This window comes from Uloborus diversus, chromosome 3 (genome assembly GCF_026930045.1).
Source record: "Uloborus diversus isolate 005 chromosome 3, Udiv.v.3.1, whole genome shotgun sequence".
Classification (NCBI taxonomy): domain Eukaryota; kingdom Metazoa; phylum Arthropoda; class Arachnida; order Araneae; family Uloboridae; genus Uloborus; species Uloborus diversus.
In genome coordinates, this window is record NC_072733.1 from 107,597,293 (window position 1) to 107,618,390 (window position 21,098).

Genomic DNA, 21,098 nt, shown 5'->3' on the forward strand with positions numbered 1-21,098 from the left:
CACTTAGTACAGTAAAACCCCTCCTAACGGACACCCCTCTTATACGGCCATTTTTTAATTCCCCGATTCTAATGCAAATAACATTATTAAAACCCTGTCCTGCAGACACCCCTCTATTGTGGACAAAAAAATTTGTCCCTTTAGTGTCCGCATTAGAGAGATTTTACTGTATATCAATTGGCACTGCAATTGTTTGCTCTTTCCGTTTCAATTTACTGCAAAATGTTCTCTGTACTTTACTCGTTATTTTACAGCAAAATGTTTTTTTTTTTTTTTCTGAATCTTTGACAGTTTAGTCTGACAAAGCAGGAACAATGCATTACTTGGAAACCAACATTCGGCCCATTATTGCTGACATTCAGCCAGATCTATTACGTATGTGGAAACGGAACCTCCAGGTTACGCCATGTAAGCGCCAGCGACGTTAGCCATATTCCCGAAATTATGTTTGAACATTAATATTATAAATTTATCTTTCAAATAAAGCAACTTACATAAATATGAAAGTCATTTTTATGTTTTTTATTTCCATTTCTACTTCTGTCTCCCCAGAAAAACACCCTAATATTACAATTCAAATATTTTCCGTAATGATTTCAGATAAAAAATCAAATCTTTCTACTTATAGTTCAGATCACATAAACGGCATTCAGTTTGATGTATGTTTCCATCTATGTAAGTACCAATTTTTCAAGTACGAAAACAAATACTTATAGCTTCAAATCTCCATTTACACCGTTTCGTGACACTTTCTATAAACATTGATTAGCTAGACACCATAGGTCTATTATCAAACATAATAGTTCCCTTGCGCTTTATGACCACACTGCCATATAATCTCTACTTCCAACGAGCACTTTAAATCTTTACAATAAATTATTTTATGCATAATGAAAACTCTTCTTCAATTATGAAGTAGTAAACGAGTCTCTCCCCACTACACATATTAACTGCAGACCTTAACTTCAGACATCGATCGTTCACAAGTCTGAAAACAGCAGAAATTCCACTAAGTTAGCCAATTTGAATTCAAAATTTATCACACTGGAGATTCCCAGCACTTACCCAAAATCCCAAGCCTGTAGTTAAGGGTAATGACAATAACTTCTCCAAATCCGGCGAGGACTGTTCCATCGTAAGGATTGCCTGAGCTCCACTCGTAGGAATCACCGTGGAGGAATACTATTGTTGGTAATCGGGAGCTTTCCCGCTTTGCTGGAACAAAAAGAAAAATTATTATTGTTTGGAGGGATTCAGGAAAACAAATACTGAGTGATTAATTCTAAGTAATTTACTCTAATGAAAATCCTCAATGATAGCATAGAAGTGTCAGCATTTGAAAAGGACTTAAAAGAAATCATTTAATTCTTTACTAAATGAAAGAATTCTTCGCCTTATTGAATGTTTTTTTAAATAAACCTTTTCCAAATCTACATGGCATTTTTAATTTCAAAGAAAATTTATCCGTCTGAGTTACGGAAGGAAAGAAAATATAATTCATTTGAGCAACTGAAGTTTAACTTTGGTACGTTTAATGGTATTAACTTTAAAATTAGTTTTCTTCCATAAATATGTTAAACAGTACTAAAATATACAAACTAATGAACACAAACAAACAAAATTGATAATACAAAATACTTTTAGTAATTTTGATCGCCATATATGTTAAAATTCATTTTCTTAAATCAGCGACGACGTACGTCATGCACTAAAGTCACTAATTGAATGGTATCTTTTAAATAATTTTTCATAAATAATTCGTTTAAGATAATTTTAAAAAGTAAGCAATCTTAACTTTATTCTAGTTAAAGTTTCATTTATAGAATATTTGTAAACATGTGTTATGATAGAACTAAATCCCAACAAAACACAAATGTGAAAAAGGAGCCAAGTTCGGTCGAAATGAGGTTCGGGGTAGACGTTGTCACCGACAAAAGAGTTCAGATCTAAACGGGTACCAAGTTCCACAGCAGTTCCCCATAGACGTCTGATTTTCCCATGTTCCTTAATTCATTTAGAAAACAATTCTTCACTTTCTTTGATATTGGATTTCAAACTTGCGGCAAGTTTTAGTCATCAGTAAACTGATTTCAAAACATTTGACTACACTGCAAAAAATAATTGTTGTTTTTACAGTAATATACTGCTTTTTCCTACAGTTTAATACTGCTCTTCTAAATAACAGAAAAAAACTGTAAAACTGTTTTAGATTGCGCAAAACGATGCGCAAAAGGTGTTTCTTTTCATACGGGAAGAGAAACTAATGAATTCAAAGTATCGACAGCCATGTTAGTTATTTTTCGGGTGTGCTGAGACAGGACTGCTCAGCTGTAATCCAAGTTAAAGGTAAGTGCTAGTAATATTATTCATTCCCTTTTCTCAAAATGTAGTTTTTTTATCATCGATAATGTATGTAAAATAACAGTATTTATTTTGAAATCATAATTCGTATTCCAATATTCGTTGACGTTGACTTTGCAATTTCTTTTAGTTGCTAAGTTGTAGCGATTGCTTTATAGCAAAAATCCGAGTAGTTGTTGTGATTCTGAATATTTTACTGCCCGTATGATAGTTTTTAAACATTTTCTGAAACTCAAATTTGATTTAAAAATAAATCAGTTCCTTTCTTTATCGTTTTTAAAGTTATTAGAACATTAGATTTTGTTTACGATAATATTTTGTGTTATATAGCATGTGAGTACTTAAAATTTAAATTCTTATGTCTTCTAGTAAATTTTTAGCGAATCGCGATTGACTTCTTCCTTCTGGTTTTTTTTTCTTTCTTATGTTCAGTTTTAAATTCTTTAACAGTTTGCATTTAACCATTTTATTGATAAACTTTACGTTATAGCAATGTAAATAAATAAAATAATAACGTGACCGAGAGACATGCAAACAGTATCAAGTTTAATGATATTTTTGTTGAAGAATTTGCCACTCTGAAAGACTCAAAATTCTCTGAAATCTGGAGCCAGCTTTCATACTTATCTAACAAAACTAAAATAATTATAATTAAAAAAAATCATCAATGAAGCACTCCAAAAAAATAAAAAAATAAATAAAAATAAGCATCTTTAGATACAAACACGAAACCCTTGTGTTTTAAAAGTTTTATATTTGCGTCAGTAAGAAATTAAAGTTTTACTTCTGGAAAAATGCACTAATAGCATTGAAACTTGTCAACTGAAAAATAATTTTAGAAACCATATTCAATGGCACTCGATGGGAGGTCACGGGAAGTCACTATGACCTCCCCAAAACTGCCATATTGGGAACACTTTGTCTGCCGATTCGGAAAATTTGGGGACATAATTGTAACGATTCAAATTTTTGAATTCTCGAATGTCCAAATTTCATTAGATATTGTACTTAATTGTGCGTACTTAATTTGTGCATGCACCAGTATTTTATTAATCGGCAAATATGTAAGTTCCGTTCGACAAATTGAGATTTGTCATATTTTCTTCGCCTTGAAGGACATGCTCATTTAGAAAAGTAGATACCTAGAACTACAGTAGTATTTGAAACTCTTTTAACCTTGAAATCGTCAGTTTCCTTATGTTTTAACTTTAAGAACCCTTTGAGTCTTAAAGTTTGGTATCAATGCGTTTATGAGGAAGACAAAAACTATATTATAAATACTGAAAAATGTGATTCTGTACTTCACTGTCTTTCACTGGATATAAAAAGTAAAAATATGTCAGATTGTTATCCCCGTAAAAAGAAAAATTGCAGAATTTCGTTTAAACCTGTAACGGAGATTCAAGCCAAAGCCGGGTAAGATCTTTTGCATTTAAATGCGATGGGTTCCTTAGCAGTTGAGTTCTTTGGGGGGGGGGGGGATTATTTTCACAATAATAGACGATTTTTCAAAAAAGTGAGGTTTTCGAATACTTTGTCAGGTTTCAAAAGAGAACAGAGAAAATTACGGGAAAGATTCGATTTCAAAAAGAAACTTCTGAACACCCGGTTTGAAATTTAAATTTGCGACCAAAGCATAAGAATCAAAAAAACCAACAAATCCTCCATTTAACAAAGTAGCGTCATAGAACATTATAACTAAACATTAATGAATGGAATTAGAACACTTTTAAATGAATCGGGTTTGCCTCAGCAGTTTTGAGCCGAATCAGCTATGTGCTTCCACTACTTACGGACTAGAGCGGTTTTAAAAGGAAGAACCAAAACCTTTTTAAAACTATTTGAGGGAAGAAAGCCATCTATTAAACACTCCCGTGTTTTTTGGCTGTATTTCGTATATTGCACTTCTAAAACAGAAAATAAGCAAATTGGATATGAAAGCTAAACAGGGAGTCATGGTAGGATATGCGTTTTATATGAAAGGTTATAGAATTTGGGATCCCGAAAATAGTGAAGTGACAGAAATGCTGAATGTTAAATTCGATGAAAATAAATTCTGGGCAGGAAAAAAATAGGAACGGGAAACAGAGGTATACCGTTTTATTTCACTTCTGAGTAAATCTGAAGTAGAAGAAGAATATCCTGAAAATCATGAAATAGCATGTTATGAGAATTAAATTGGTTGAAGAAATACCAAGGCAAAGCATATATTGACACGACGATTCTAAAGTCCGAATCGTGAAACCGAGGTTAATTGTTCTGAAAATAACATTGAATATGACCCAAAATATTTTGATTTCATTTCTGATGATAATTCAAGAAAAGTATCAGATTCTGATGAAGATAGGGGGGATAATTCAAGTAAACTAGAAACTAACATTTCCGAAGATGTAATTCCTTCGAATTTGAAACAAAGTTTGAGAATGCCAGAAAGGGAAGATTGGCAAAACGCAACAGAACAGATGAGCAGAACGAAATAATTCGCTTCAAGGTCAGACTGGTAATTTTAGGTAACAACCAGCTATTGGGGGGGGGGGGAGATACTTTTCGCAAGTGTTCTCTTCAGTAATTTCCTTTCCTTTGGTTGAGGCTTTCTTTTCAATTTTTGTGTATAAGTTACATTGGGTCCATTTCCGAGCAGATGTCTGCAATGCGTATCTATATGCGGATTTAAAAGAAGAGATTTGTGAGACAACCTGAAGGGTTTGTCGGTCCCTGAAATCTAAATTTTGTCCGTAAACTGAATAAATCATTTTTATTCTGATACAGATTACGCCTCAAATCAAGACGACTGGAATATAATGGGGGGGGGGGGGGGCGCTTGTAATGTTTTTGGATAGGGTACGAATAATATGGTGTACATTCAAACAAAAATACGTAGCACTCTCAACGATAGAAGCAGAGTATATTTCAGTTAGTGAACAATCTAAGGAAGTTATGTGAATAAAAAGAATTTTAAATGCCACGAAAAGAATTCAGTATTTTAGACTGATTGTCACAGTATAGAGTGCTATTAATCTAGTTGCGATCGATTTTTCTAGTTCTGCAAGAAAAAATTGCAGAACTAAGCAGATTGATGTGGGGTACCATTTCCTACGGAATTTGATTGATGAAAATGAATTTGGAATAAATTTTGTTGAGAAACTAAAAATAATTTAGCTGATTGTTTCACAAAACCTTTCTGTATTGAAAATTTACGTAAAGCTTGAATTGCAATGACATATTTTTCTAGAGTTTTTTTTTTTTTTTTTTTTTGAAATGTCTCAATTATTCCATTATGTTTAAGCTATAATTTGTGCACACAAACGGATGGACTATAATATTTTTTAATTTTTTATTCATGTCTTAATGTATTTCCTTTTTTCGGTGTGCTGGCGTGCCAAGAAGGGGGAAATTTGCTAGCGAATATTTTGTTACTGTCCCTCCAGCGCACGAAGGAAAAACAATTGTAGTTGATTTCATTTTGAATTTGTGCCTGGTGATATGGTTGCGGTTAGGTATTTCGGAAAAATTTAAACTATAAATTTCATTCTAGCCGCCTGAATTTACTTCATTTAAATTTATTCACTAATGCAAAATCATTTCTTTATTTTTAGTGGAATGCAAATGTAAAGAACTACGTAACTTGTGACCAGAACTGAATGGAATAATGGTTGTCTCATTTTATCAAGATAACAGTTCGCGGTTGTGCTCCGCTTGGAATTTCAAATAAGCCTCTAGTCTGAACGATGTGCGATAATTCACTTAGTGACATGAATGCCGGCAACGAAAGTTTATAAGTATCTCTTTTCATTTATATTTTTGTGTTTTCGGATGTAATTTGTAATTACCAATGCTTTTGAGTTTTAAAGCGTTCTTAGCCACGTAAGCCTATTCGACGGTCTGCGTGCCATATTGGACACCTGAAGCTGATTTTTGTGGCCCGTTGTCAGGTTCTATGTTACAATCAAGAACTATCTTTTGGAAGAAGTTAAACTCAATTTTATTTTGTTTTGATTAAAATGTGATCGGTCATACAATTTATTTAATTCTGAATTTTTTAAATTTGTAATTCAATATTATATTTTACGGGTAATTGAATATTATCACTTCAAGAATCACCGGAATATAGAAATTTCTGTTGCTAGAGCTAAATTAGACGTAAATTTCTTTCATTATTATTTTTTTTTAATTTTCCAGTAAATTTTGGAACACTGATTCTTTGTTTTTACATGTTATTAAAATCGAAGGAACCAAAACAGAATGTTAAAAGTACGATGTATTACAGCGTATGAAACTTTCTTCGCATATTCAGACTTGCAAATGTGAACATGTTTAAATCTACAGTTAAAAGTGGTGCGATCTTCCGGCAAAGCATTTTCAAGAAGTATAGCATTGTTTATAACAAGGACGGTGGGCCAAATGTGGACTTGCAATTCCTTAATCATTTGAACTGGCCCTACCAGATTTACTCTATTTTGACATGTTTGACTATTTATTATTTTGTTGAAAACTTTAAACTTTTCTGACCGAATTTTCATTTTTTGCTGAATTTACTTTAACTAAGCCATTTTGATTTTGGGAATATAGAATTGTTTCTTCCAGATTTCAGGTACATTCCGAAAAACTTAAAGATAAATTGCCTAAATCCTCGCAAAAAAAAGTGCCACTTAAAAAAAAAGCCGCTGGTGGCTTAAATGGGGACATCGATAGTTGTTCAAGACGGGTGTCGGGGCGGGGGGCTTCCCCATTTTGAAAGACATAGAATATACATGAAACATCATAAATTATGCTTAAATATTAAGACATATATAAGATAGAATGTTCTTACGATATTATTTTATTTCAACTCAAATGACTCTTCAATGTGATTTCTTTGAACTTAAGGAAAAATCTCCAAAAAATTAAATTTTAACAATATAATAACACAATTATGGATTAAAATGCTATTAAATTTCTTTTATATAATTAAATTTCTAATAATGGGCAGCTGTCAAAGAAAAAGAAAATGAAGCTGGTATCAGTTGAACATACCTCGAGCTGTTAACAAGTGTTGGAACGGAATATGGGTTACAAAAAAAAAAAAGAAAGAAAGTAAAAACATCTACGGTTTTCAATGCTACTGTAGCAACTTGGGGGGGGGGGGACTAAAAGAGGCTAGATACAGTATTCATTGTTTTGAATGAATACCCCAATATTTCCCAATTGGTTGTCCTAAACTTCGACCTTGCTCCATTTTCTAAAAAAATATTTCTCTACCTTATCCTTATTTTCGTTTTGAAGTAAACATATTGCAATTCGATAATCTGGAGCCTATTATAAGAAGAGACTAGTTTCAAGTTGTATCGTCCTTAAAACATTTTAATTTTTTCTTTAGGCCAAGATGTTAGTCCCATTTCGGAAAACTTTCCGCTGCTTTTTTTTTTAATTCTTCACTTATAGAAGGAGTTACTCTCCCGATCACTTCAGTTAGCCGATCAAAAAAAAAAATGAAAAAAATAAACATTATTCTTAATCAACAGTCTCATATGTAATTAAAAATCCTTCAAAAATGCCGAAAATTAAAAGGATTTTTCTTTAAATTGTACTTCAAAAACCAGTACAAGTGCGTTTCTTTGTATGGAAGAAAAAAATGTAAGATATTATTTTCTTTCTTTTTTGAGTTCTTATGTAAAGTATCCAGATTACGTCTACTTTAATTAGACATTAATAATCACCGTTGCAAATGCTTAGCTTGCAAATTGCTGCCAAAAAATTTTTTCTCTCCTTAAAACAGCATAAGCGCTTAACTGGTTCCTGAAATAAAAGGTTCAATTACAATTTAGGTATATGTTGAGAGGTTTCAAAATAAAAGCAACTCCCAAGGCAATTTCAGATCATTCAGAGTCATAATTTTAATCATTTTAGGGCGTATTTTTATACCTACGTAATTTGATTTTTCCATGTATGTTTTTTGATGTCTACAAGTTTTATGAGATCCTAACAATTTTTTATTTTGACAGATGCTTTCATAATATAAGTTCTAATGATGGCACCGAAGTCGGCTAAGGTGTCACAAAGAAGAAGCAAGTTTGTGATGTAAAAACGCTGACCTTGAAAAAAATAGCATTCGATTTTAAATGAATTTCTGCAATTTCACTGTAAAAACTACTAATCGATATTCAAAGGTGATGTATACGAAATAAAATAATTTGGCAATTTTTATTGGTGTGAATGTTTCGTTTTTTCTCATGAAAACATTATAACAGAATATAAAGTTATATAATTTTTGGAGTAGTAAAACCAATTTTTAACTTAATACTAGTAGTGATAAACCTGACAGATTTTATTATACTAAGTGAAAAATTGTTTCTGTTTTGTTCTGCTTTGGAATTTTGAACCGTCATATATTTGTTTTCATCTATGAAAATTTTAAAAGGCTAATAGGATAAAGTATTATCTAATCTATAATAATCAGTTTACAATAAAAACCATTCTGTGCAGTCTCAATACTGCACATATGGTGTGAAAAGAAGTTGATTTGTTACTAGTATTTCTGAAATACAGTAGGTCCATATGCAACTTATAACATTAAAAAAAGAAAACCATAAAAATCTTCTGTTTTACCAGAAAAAGAAAAATAAATGCACTGAATTGCATGTATAAAGTTAAAATAAGCTTAAAAGTTTAATGGATTGCATACAGCAAAACATTTCCCACGTTAAGCTGCACATTTCAGCAACTCAATAATGCTGGAAGTGAAAAAAGTACTTTTAGTGAAGATACGATGTAGTATTTTCAGTTATGTATAAAAAACTTTCTAATTTTTAATACCTTCATGGATCAAAAAGGTTTGTTTTATGAAAACGCTATAACTGTTCTGAAAATAAAGCTTCAGACCATATTTTGCAATTTCCTTCTATTTGTAAATTTTTAAGTTTGCAATAGAGCTAAAAGTTTTTTGTATAAATGAAAATGCGCCACTTTTTCTTCTTTAACAGGTATTTGTTTTGTGTGCAAGGAAAATATCAATAAAACATATATTTAACAGCAGTTAATTATTTTTATGTAAAAGGCTTTTATATTTCTTTACTTGTCGCTTTTCATAGCCTAAAACATTATTTTTTTTTTGTTGAAAAACTTTAGAAAAGGAACCGATTTCGTATGTAGGCTGATTTCTACAACTTACATACAAAATCAATTGCTTTACTTTTCTAAATTGTTCTTCAGCTGTAAAAGCAGTGATTTCGACTATGAAAAGAAACAATGATAGGGTGAAAAAACCCTTTTGCATAAAAATTGATAACTATTTATTTTATGGTTTACTGCTGTTAATTTTACTGTACAAATCATTTTTTAAACCGTATACTACTGCTGCTTTTATGGCGCAATTTAGCTGATTCCGCAGCATAATACTGCTAACTTTACAGTTTCATACTGTTAATTTTGCTGGGCAATTCCGTTAAAAAACAGTATATTACTGTTAATTTTACGTATTATCTCTGTTAAATTTACAGGTTAAGTCATTCCTAAAACAGTATATTACTGCTAATTTTACAGTTAGATACTGTAAGCTTTACAGGGCAGTTCCATTAAAAAACAGTATTTTACTGCTAATTTTGCAGTTAATCATTGTTAATTTAACAGGGCAATTCCATTAAAAGACAGTATATTACTGCTAATTTTACAGTTAGATACTGTAAGTTTTACAGGGCAGTTCTATTAAAAAGCAGTATATTACTGCTAATTTTACAGTTTATCGCTGTAAATTTCACAGTAAAAGTCTGTTATAAAACAGTATATTACTGCAAATTTTACAGTTTAGAATTGTAATTTTTGCAGTTTTTCTTTGGAATGCGAGCTGCCAGTATTTTACTGTAAAAACAACAGCTTTTTTTTTGCAGTGTACTCCAATAGTAAAGTAACTTGCCAAGTTTAAAATCCAATATCAAAGAAAGTGAAAAATTGTTTTCTAAATGAATTGAGGAACATGAGAAAAATCAGACATCTATGAGGAACTGCTGTGGAACTTGGTACCCGTTTAGATCTGAACTCTTTTGTCGGTGACAACGTCTACCCCGAACCTCATTTCGACCGAACTTGGCTCCTATTTCACATTTGTGTTTTGTTGGGATATCATTAGTTTTTAAAAAGCGAAATCACAGTTTTTGTTCTAATTCAGACAATTTAATGTAAAATTGTGTAAAAATATATGATTTCCTTTTTTTTACTGCTTTTTCGGTGCACTGGTTTCTGTTTACTAGTCGTTTTGAAGATATATCAATAACTGGGGACTCGGCGCGATTTCAAATTTTGGCTACTAATATGTCAGCATGGCCAAAGTACCTTAGCTCTTAGTCTGTGGTATCCACAAATTTGACGACAATTGGAAAAATTACTAAGACTCATAGTTCTGAAAATCTGTCTGCAATTTCCGGGGGAAGTATTATAACGTAGATCGTAATATGTGCATTTGTTTTTTCTTTTTTTATTCCTTTGAAATTAAAGTGTAACCTCAATTTAACGATTGTCAAGTTACTGGAGAAATTTATCGCTAAATCAAAGATGTCGTTAAATGGAGGAGCATCATTCTCTGCATCCAATCAAGACCAGTGAAATGTATCATTAAACTGAGGAAATCGTTAAATCGGGTATCGTTAAATCGGAGTTACACTGTACATTTACATCACAAATGTCTGAAGCCAACGTTTTACTCCAAAATAGCTGCTGATTGTTTTAACTATTAGGCTAAATGCTTAAATGACAGCAAGGTGGCGAATCCAAGCTGTAGATTTGCGAATTTAATTATTGATGGATCATTTTTCACTTTAGTACGAGGCTTTAAACTTCAAGTATTGTTTAAAGCCCCCTTTCTGAATAAAAGTTAAACATTTAATTTTAAGCTTGAACAATCTTGTGCTGGCAATGTTTAGAAAGCAGTGCTTTATTGTTTTGATTTATTTGGCGAAACATTTTGAAAGTGCGCCGTGATGCTGCAGTTTTTTGTTATATTAATATAGTTTTTTGACTTTTTAGATTTTTTCCTTTACGTATGTATGGAAATCTATCTCTGTGTCAAATTTCAAGTATGTGAGACACTTGGAAGTTCGTAAACATTTTCATGAGTGAATGAGTGAGTGAGTCACTGTAAAAAATGATACTTTTTAGACATTAATAATTTCACAACTATAAGAGGTATAGTCATGAGAGAAATTTAGGATTGTAAGTCTTTTTTGCAGTCCTATTAGACATACAGAATTTCAAGCATGTAGGTCTAATACTTTTTGAGAAATGAGGGGGTCAAAAGTAGCTTGAAATGGTTCGTGTAAGATACACATTGGCAGATGCGTCGCTTGATTTCCGAACTTGGCTGACACACTGCCGTGTGTCTAAATCTTCAGAGCCTTCTAAACCTCAGAGTCAGATTGACGTAAGTTCAAAAATTGCGATTTTCAGTTGATTAGTGCATTGTATATAGAAGTCTATTCCGCATCGAGCCATGTGAACGGAATTCCTTTTAAAAAATTCTTTTCAATTTTTTACCAGGGTTAAAAGAGCGCCCGTCCTATTCTTCCCATGTGCCAGAAAAAAACTTTTCCTCTCTGCTGTAAAATTATCATAATGTGACTTACGTTGCTAAGGCTCTGAGGCACAGAAATAAGAAGCGTAAAATATTTTTTCTTAACTATTTAAAACATCATTATCATCATAAATAGTTTTGAGATGAATTCTATTTAATTTTATATGTTTTTTTCTACTTATTGATACGAAAAATAAATAATTTGAAATGACTTAAAACACGAAAATATATTTAAATAATATAAGTTAGGAAAATTGTATTACATTTATTTATTTATTAATTCAATAAATAAGGGATTCAAATGACTTAATATATATATATATATATATATATATATATATATATATATATATATATATATATATATATATATATATATATAGAATAGAATGGGTAGAAAAATATTTTTGTCCCGCTTTGGATTTTTGAAGTAATGATGGATTACATTTAGTGGTGCTAGTCTCCACTAATTGGCACATGTTCCTATAAACACTAATGTGTTGCGCAGTATGTCACTAGTTGGACCTACAGAATATACTGTTAAATTTTGAAGTGAAGCAATAATAAACAATTATACTTCGCCATCAGTCACATAGTGCGACAATAGAAAATTCTTTCATTTTTATGGTCCCTTAGAATCACCAGGTTAATGTTCTTTTTCTGTGGAAATAACTATTATTCGTAAAACCAAAACTGTATACCAACTGATGAAACAGCAATGATTTCGATAGTTTTTTCCATGCAACACTCCAAATTTATTTTTACTTCTCTAAAATACTTTTTCAAGCTCAAAATGTGTAATTTAACATTAATTTATGTAAAATTATCTACTTTTCATTATCATCAATTATGTTTCTTATTATGATAAAATTTGTATGTGATCTAAAAGTGAAAAATAAAGTCATTTTCCAGTTCTGTTAACATGGGCCAGTTACTGGATCACAAGGTGTCATACACTGGGGTTACAGGTGCCAATTAATGGTGATTTTGGTATTGTTTATATATATTTTGTTATAAAAATAGCAATGCAAATATTTTTGCTTTTTAGTGAACTAAATAGATGCACAGATGTGCATTCTTTGATACAAGAATATTTGCAAGTGATTATTTTTCTCTAAGTAATGAAACCAGAGGTAAATTTACGGACAAACTCTTAAAGTGCCAGTTACTGAGGTAGTTACCCTACTTTTGTTTATCTATTTAAAGAGACAAACATATGTTCGCACGAATTTGTTGAAACTGCTGTACAAATTGTAGCAAACAACTACTACGCAAAAATATTTGTCTTGTCACAAAAGTCTTTGTGCTAATGTTATAACACAGAGCTTCAGTAAAATCTAAACTCATGTAGATTTAACATTAACTTGATCAAATACCCTTATTTTAAAAAGAAACTTACTTTTGGCTCCTACTGTAAGTTGAATATCAATTTTTTTATGTACCAAGAAAATATTTTATAACCAAACCTATTTTTCGTCTATTTTTCAAGAAAAAGTTGTACACTTGAGTACTTCTCTTTCGATTACGTTTTTAAGTGTTATTATGTTTTGATCTTAGCTCAGTAAAATAATGGTAAATGCTCAAATTCTCCTGCAATTGAAATCCTCATGTACCTTATGAAATTTATCCTTGATGGCAAAATTGCGTGCGAAAAAACATCCTATCCTCAGTTGTATGACCCTTATAACCTATAAATTCAATGCATCTTATCTTTCTTTTGAAGAAATGTTTCCGGAAGAAGATTTTGGATACAAAAGTATTATCATCTAAAGTATGAAACAGATTGCTAGTTTGGGAAAGAATAAATAAGTTTTGAAGAGATAAAAGTCACATAAGTGTACAAATGGATAATTAATGACAAAATTGTTGTAAGAAATATCTGAGTTAAAAGTTAGTTTTAAGAGACTGCCCTGGTAGTTCAAATTAAATAATGGTGTTAGTTTTAATATTTTCAACTTATAAATGTATTTTGTTCATGCAGGTGAGGACAAGTTAGGCATTTAGCATTAAATAGCGCTCAATCTACGAATTTTTCAAACGATTTTTTACTTCATAATTTAATACTTTTTCTTCGCTCTACAAAGCGGTTTGGTTGGATCGAGTCCTTTAAATAAGATCGAAAATCGGTTTTATTTCTAAATCATTTTTGTCTCAATCCATGTTTCTGTTCAACAGTCACTGTAAACACTCACGGGTAACATAACGATATTTTTATATTGAACTGCTCAATCTATTTACATTTTTTGATTTTACAGAATGACGTAAGATTGAGACACCAAGTGAATAAAATTTAAATAAGAGGTGAAAATATAATTGAAAAATAACCAAAAAGGCCAATTAGAGAGCGTGACATGTTTTTTTTTACATTCTCTGTTTTTTTTAAAGAGATGCTGATTTTGATGTAGAGCACCTCAATTCAAAAACAGTCATTAAACTCAAGTCGCATTGATTTAAAATCATTAATGAGTTTAAGCTGCTAATACTAGCCCCCTAAACAGATCAGACAAGGAATCATAAACTATAACTGGCACAGGAAAAAATATCTAGTATTTAAAGAAACAAATGGTGCTTCGAAACAAGTGTGTGTGTTCTGTTCTTCAAACCATTTGATTTTTTTTAAATAATTAATTAAAAAATCATGTAAAAACGTTATAGACAAAAAAGAAATGTATGATTTTTTTATGTTTTCAAGAGACAACTTTTATTAAATAGAATTAAAAACAATAGTGTTAAGAAGTTATCGTTTCTCTATAATCCATTAATGTTTTCTTAAAAATAAATTATTTTCAAAATTATATGACAGTAGAATTTTCTTTTTACAGAAAAAAGCATTTACTATTAATTTGAAGATGAATAAAAGCTTGATATTTAAAAGAAAAAAATAGTGTGCATAATGAAATAATAAAAACGGAATTAAGTTTCTAAACAGAAAAAAAAATAAAAAAATAATCGAAAAATGACAATAAATAATTTGATAGGGTTCTATGAAAATATAATTGCGGCAATGTATTAATCATTAAGTGGTTTTCCTTTTCGAATATATACGTGTGTATCTATATTACAAAAAGAAGGTGTCCGTTTGTAGTATCATTGATGAAGAAATTTAATTACTGAAAGCGTAATACAAGAAAACGTTCATGTGGTATTACAAAAAAAAAAAAAATAATAATTAAATAAAAACCCAGTGTTTCCTAAAATATTTATAATTATGGGTGGCTTGCCACGAAAACTGGGGAAAATCAGATCAAAACTCTGAATTGTAATTCCACATATCAATTCCACATTATTTGAGGAAGATAACGAAACGCTAGTGTGAACCTAAGTAATTTCTGAAAAGTATTATTCGTGTAATAGAGTGGACGAAAAAAAAGTGAGCAGATAAACTTTTAAAAAATCTTTTTAACTGTAAAGAAAATTTAGATTTTAAAACCAAGCTTATAATTGAATAACGATGCTAAAAATTATGCTGTGCAAATTTAACAAACTTTTTTTCACTCATCAATGATTGTTTCATAACAAATGTAACAGAGTAGACATTTAACAGTTCAAATTAACTTTTAGAAAATAGTATATTAGTCTCAACTTTCTTTTTCACTGTACACTCCAAAGTAGCCTACTTAGAATTTAAGTTAGACTACTAAGTCAACTTTTAAAATTTTACCAGATTCATAGTAAGTCTTTACCTAATTTTCAGAACTGTTGTATATAAATGGATAATGCGGAAGATAGAAAATGTTGCCTCATTACGTTTTTAAATAAAAATGGGATCTCTTTTTCTCTCGGGTTGTGATGCAACTTTGTTTCCTTTTTATTTTAAATGCAGAAGATATAGTACAATTTTCGTAATTTAGATGTAGTAAAACTGATAAATAATACTGTGTTGCTTTCCATTACAATCGTAAATTGCATTTTAACTCCTACAGATTTTGAAGCTGCTGGATCACGTAACATACTCCTTCTTGTTCAAAAGCGAAATATGTTTGCACTTTTTATCATTTATTTGTACAAATAATAGCTACTCGACTGCGCTCAATTAAATAAATTATCAATCTGAAAGATGATTAATTGGTTGAAATTGCTAAACTTGATAAATAAAAACCAATTTCGAACATGATTAGTACTTTTTTCCGAGAGTAATTCTTATGTCTTTGCAGTGTAACAGCAACACACAAGTATGTTTAACAATTTTAAATTAAATATATTTATTTTAATACAATATTTATACTTTGGGAAATTATATATATATATATATATGGGAAATCATACATACATATATATATATATATATATATATATATATATGGGAAATCATACATACATATATATATATATATATATATATATATATATATATTAAGAACATCTTTGCTTGGAAAAAAAAATGTTGCAGATGTTATTTTTCGCTCCCGCAAATGAGCTCAAATTATATGAAAAGTAAAAATGTGAAACCAAGTAAACCTTCTCCCAAAAAGTTGCATTTTGTCTGAAAAATGCGAGCCAATTTAAAAAAAAAAAGATGTAACAGTCAAATAAATGAACTTACTTTAATAATGTTTAAAAATACTTCTCAGTTTTTTAAAGAAGCTCTTGGCGTTACGCAAGGACGCAAATGAATATGATTTAGAAGGCTTCGTAATGATCTCAAGTAGAAAGAATTGAGTCCTCTTTTCCACATACAAAAAAGAGTGAATTCTGCTATATAATTGAAAGGAAAAGAGAGAGATTTTACTTTTTAATAAATCTTCCTTACAAAAGATTTTTGGTCCAGTTTATAAAGAGAGAATGAAAATGTGTTTCCCTTTTCTTTCTACTTTTGTTACTTTAGATCAACCATTGCTTAGCGCTTTCTGTGATAAAATGGGTTCCTTTGTGTTTGTGTTAGAAAAAAGAAAAATTTACTTTGGTTGAAAATTAACAACTGATCTAGATGTCTAGTAAAAAAAATGATGGACTTGCATTTTCCTTCCTTGCATATTTAAGTTTATATTTAAAGAAAAATGAGTTATCGTTTTTTCGAAATGAAAGCTTTGCTCCAAAATGGAGGTTGGCTGAGAAAAACATCATGTGAAAATAAGTGGTATATTTCCTTAAGCATTAATTTTGCAATATTTTCTTTTTTTGCTCTGTGAATGAAGTAATTATGTTTTTTTATACAATTTGTTGGATTTTTAAATATGTGATAGTGGATAATAATGTTACGTATAAGCATTTAACTGAGCGATTTCAGATATAAGTGGGTCCTTCTCAAAAAAGTAGTACAAAGTAATTCCCAACATGAAAATGTACTAACAATTGTAATAACTACCACCAGTTAATCATATTATAATTAGTTATTTTCCCTTTGTGTACAATCAAATATCAGCTGTGTGTGTGAAGGGTTTAATATATATTTTGTTTTTAAACAAGAAGAATATTAGGTGTCCCTATTTCAAATAAGTAGGACGTACAATGTGATTTTAAATTATGTTGAAATGCAGCAAAAAATTTAAATATCAGTCAAATTTTTACTTTTAAAAAAAGAACAAATTTTGGAAATATAACTTGATAAAAGTATCCCCTGCAAAAATTATTATTATATTTTTTTACATTGTTTATGGTTCATATTGTCGACTCTGTCACAGCAATTTCTAAGATAAAACAGACGGTTACAATCTACTACTTTTTTTATGTTTGAGAAGTCTAACAAGGGAAACACGAATGGAAGAATTAAAAATCTAACAAGAAAATCGTATGGCAATAGAGTTGTAACAAGCATGAAAAACCCTATGGCTCGAAAAATTCTGGATATCGTTAATAGGGTATACCGAAAAACATTTTTTTTTAATATAAAAATATCACAAATGTGGTAAAGTTGCCTTACGTTACTGTTAGTAAGTGTGCAAAAATTTGTTGATCTGAGTTAATATCTTCAGTTGCCTCTGGGTTCGTTCAGTATACAAAGTTCGTTAATTTCATCACTTTTAAATATATTTTTTTTTTAAATTTTTAATTGAAATTCTTAGTTCCAATAGTGCGCAAAAGTTACATTATGTTGTTTTTAGTATGTGTGCAAAATTTTGTTCTGAGTTAATATACCGTTTCCTCTGTGTGGGACCGTTCATACACAATTTCTTTCATTTTTATTATTTTTTCAATTTATTTTTTCATACAAAATTGGAATCCATAAATCCAATAATGTCGAACCGTTACTATATGGTATCTTTAGAGCAAGTGCAGTATTATAACTAAAACTTCGAATTCTTATTTTTAAAAATAACTAGAAAATTAACGAATTTTGTATAATTAACAGCTCCAGATTTAACTGAAGATGTTAACTCATATCAATGAAAATTTACACACGCTCTAATGATACCATTTGGTAACTTTTCAGTAATATTGGGATTAAAAATTCTAATTTCTAACTAAAAAAATATATTAAAAAGGCGATAAAATTAAAAGAGTATTTATAGAATGAATGGCAACTGAAGATTGAATCAACAAATTTTGCACAAGTACTGACAATAACGTAAGGAAATTTTTCGCATTCTTGGAACTAAGGATTAAAACCTCATATTTAGAAAAAAAATGTATTGAAACCACGATACAATTAACGAACTTTGTATGCTGAACCAAATACTTGTTGGTCCCACATGCAACTGAAGATATAAGATATTAACTTGGACTAACAAAATTTGGTACACATACTAACGACAACATAAGGCGCTATTGGAACTTTGATAGCAAAAAAAAGTGTGTAGCCAAAGCTAAACTATTGGTTCACATCCATCGAGAAACATTTAACTATTTTACAACCACTGCAAATGAATTATTTCTGTTAGATATAGCGCGATAAAAATGTCACTAATCTGCTAATCAATTTTCTTTAGAATTAAAACTTGTTTTTCAATTTTGTACAGTCATAAATTAACGTCACGTTTGGTCTTTTAAGGTATGAATATTTTCTCTTAACTCATATCATGCACTATACTTATAACGTTTTTAGCACTGGTCAAACAAAAACACGTATTTAGTAGATTTTTTCTACTGACACCCGCTGCACGCGTAAACTCGCCAGGCATGCAATTTATTAAATTAAAAAAACATCAAATAATATTATTTTGTTCAAATGTTTAAAGCTTTGCAAATTATTTAGATAAAACTGTTTGGATTCCTTTTTATTATTTTGAACTATTATTCTTAAAATGGGTTGATTTCCTTTCTGCACTGTACCGTTTTTCACATTAAGAAGCAGCAAAATTTAGCAATAAAACTGATGCTCTAATTATTTACACCTACCTCACCTCTTTTCCTCTTTTTTGATGAAATAGTTTTTGTTCGGAATTGTTTTTGAAACTATGCAGTGGAAGATTGGATGACAAAATGAATAAAACACTCACGTAACGCTGATTATGAAAATACAGCAGTGTTAAATTTAGTTCATCGTTTCACTCAACTATTGATGCATAGTTTCATTAATTACCGAGATTCTCTGGGGCCAACTTAATATTTGAAATGGCAGTAATGAATGAACTGAACGTCTGGAAAAACAAAAATAAATAAATTAAGAAAGTGATCGGCTTCATTGTTTTTTTTCATCCCGACCCAATCAATAAAATGGAAGAAAAACCTTGTGGTGCTTTAAAGAAAAATAGAAATGGTGTGGTTTTTTCCTCTATTTTTTTTTTCAAATTTCCGCTCTTCCACTTTAATGAGCTGTTCTCTGGATTACCAGTGTTGGGCAAAAGAAAGTTTTTTTTTATAAAATATTCCATAATTAAGGCATGTTATGTACTTTGCAGAAATAGCACATAAGAGGAGATAAAGCCTTTAAGGAAAAAATACCGTTAAAGAAGAAAATGAATGCAATTTGACATGGGAAGGAAGAAGTTTAACAGGAGAATGGAGAAGACAGCTTTAACCGTGTTCTGCTGCAAAGTCTATCACGAAAACTAGAATATAATTAAGAGTTTTCCTCTTGCGGAGTAGAGCTAGTAGAAGTGCTTTAATTAAACACATAGTTTTGTAATTTGATGTACAAATTACAAGATGTTGTAATTATTGTTGTCTTTTCTTGAATAAGAAGCACAAATAAGCACTTAATGTGTGTGAGTTACGCAAAAAGGTTTTGCTCACAAACTTTTTAAAGCGGTTCTTTTTATTTTGATAACGTAGTCAAAGGCTGGTTCAGTGAATCTGATTAATTAGAATCTGACTAATTTAATTTTAATATTTGAGCCAGATTTGAAAATTTGAAGCAAAGTAACTGTTTGGTTTTGTATTTTTTTTTATTTTTTTAGTATTTTACTTGCTTAAATAGACGTTTTCAGAAAAAAAGCTATTCATAATTAAAAACGAGTACATGCATTCCAGTATAAAATCTTTCTTTTTTAACAAAAGTTGAAAAAAAAAAAACATTTACCTTAATCAAATCAAAAATTTTATTGGGAAACTCAATTTAAGTTAAGTGATATTAAGAAGCACTTTTAAGGAATAAATCCTCTTAAACTGATAAAAAAAAAGATTGAACCTGATTCGAAGGGTTGTAATGTTCAATTGTACATTTTACTGATACGTATTACACAACGCTGATAAATTATGCAATAGCTCAAGACAAGTTAATTCAAAACTCTTCAAAAGTTCGAAATTATGCTTATTAAATAATGGAAATCTTACCTTATTTTAGTTTAGTTCATATTACTGCATTCTTGTTTGAATAATAGTATTTAGTATATTGTATAACGGAAACCGTTTCATGAACCAAAATCTTATTTTAACTAATCTTATAGAAATGTCTCGTTGGATTTCTATTAAGGATATAGAATTCAAATTAATTAAAATCCTTCGACGTCATTAAAATAGTATAATATATATATCAGTTTTCTTGAATTGTATGAACAAGTTTGAGCTTGGTAAAAACACATTTAAACGAAAAGGAAAATATTTACTGTCCCCAAACATCAGAAACTTTTTGTAATGAAATAACTTTCTCCCTACTGCGCATTTTTCATTAATTTTACTTCGTAAACATCGATCAAAGTGAATGCTGACACATTATTAACACCAGATGAAGTGCCTACTGACGCATTTCTAGCAGACCGTCACTCTAACTAAATGGTCACCGGAAACTTACCCTGTTTGATTAAAGTGAATCTGACAGGAGCTGCAATAGGGCACAATCAGCGTTCTTCTAAGTTTAAGGAAATAATTAAAAACTGAACAT

The 21,098-nt window shown here is 30.2% G+C and overlaps 1 protein-coding gene across 1 annotated transcript in view; it reads right to left on the bottom strand.

Annotated features, from left to right (window-relative positions):
• The window catches only part of LOC129218884 (neuroligin-2-like), a 196,864-nt gene that overhangs the window by 173,258 nt on the left and 2,508 nt on the right, over positions 1-21,098 (bottom strand). The window contains exon 2 of the mRNA XM_054853205.1: positions 1,066-1,268. Within this exon, the coding sequence (XP_054709180.1) occupies positions 1,066-1,268 (203 nt within the window). The remainder of the gene's footprint in view (positions 1-1,065; positions 1,269-21,098) is intronic.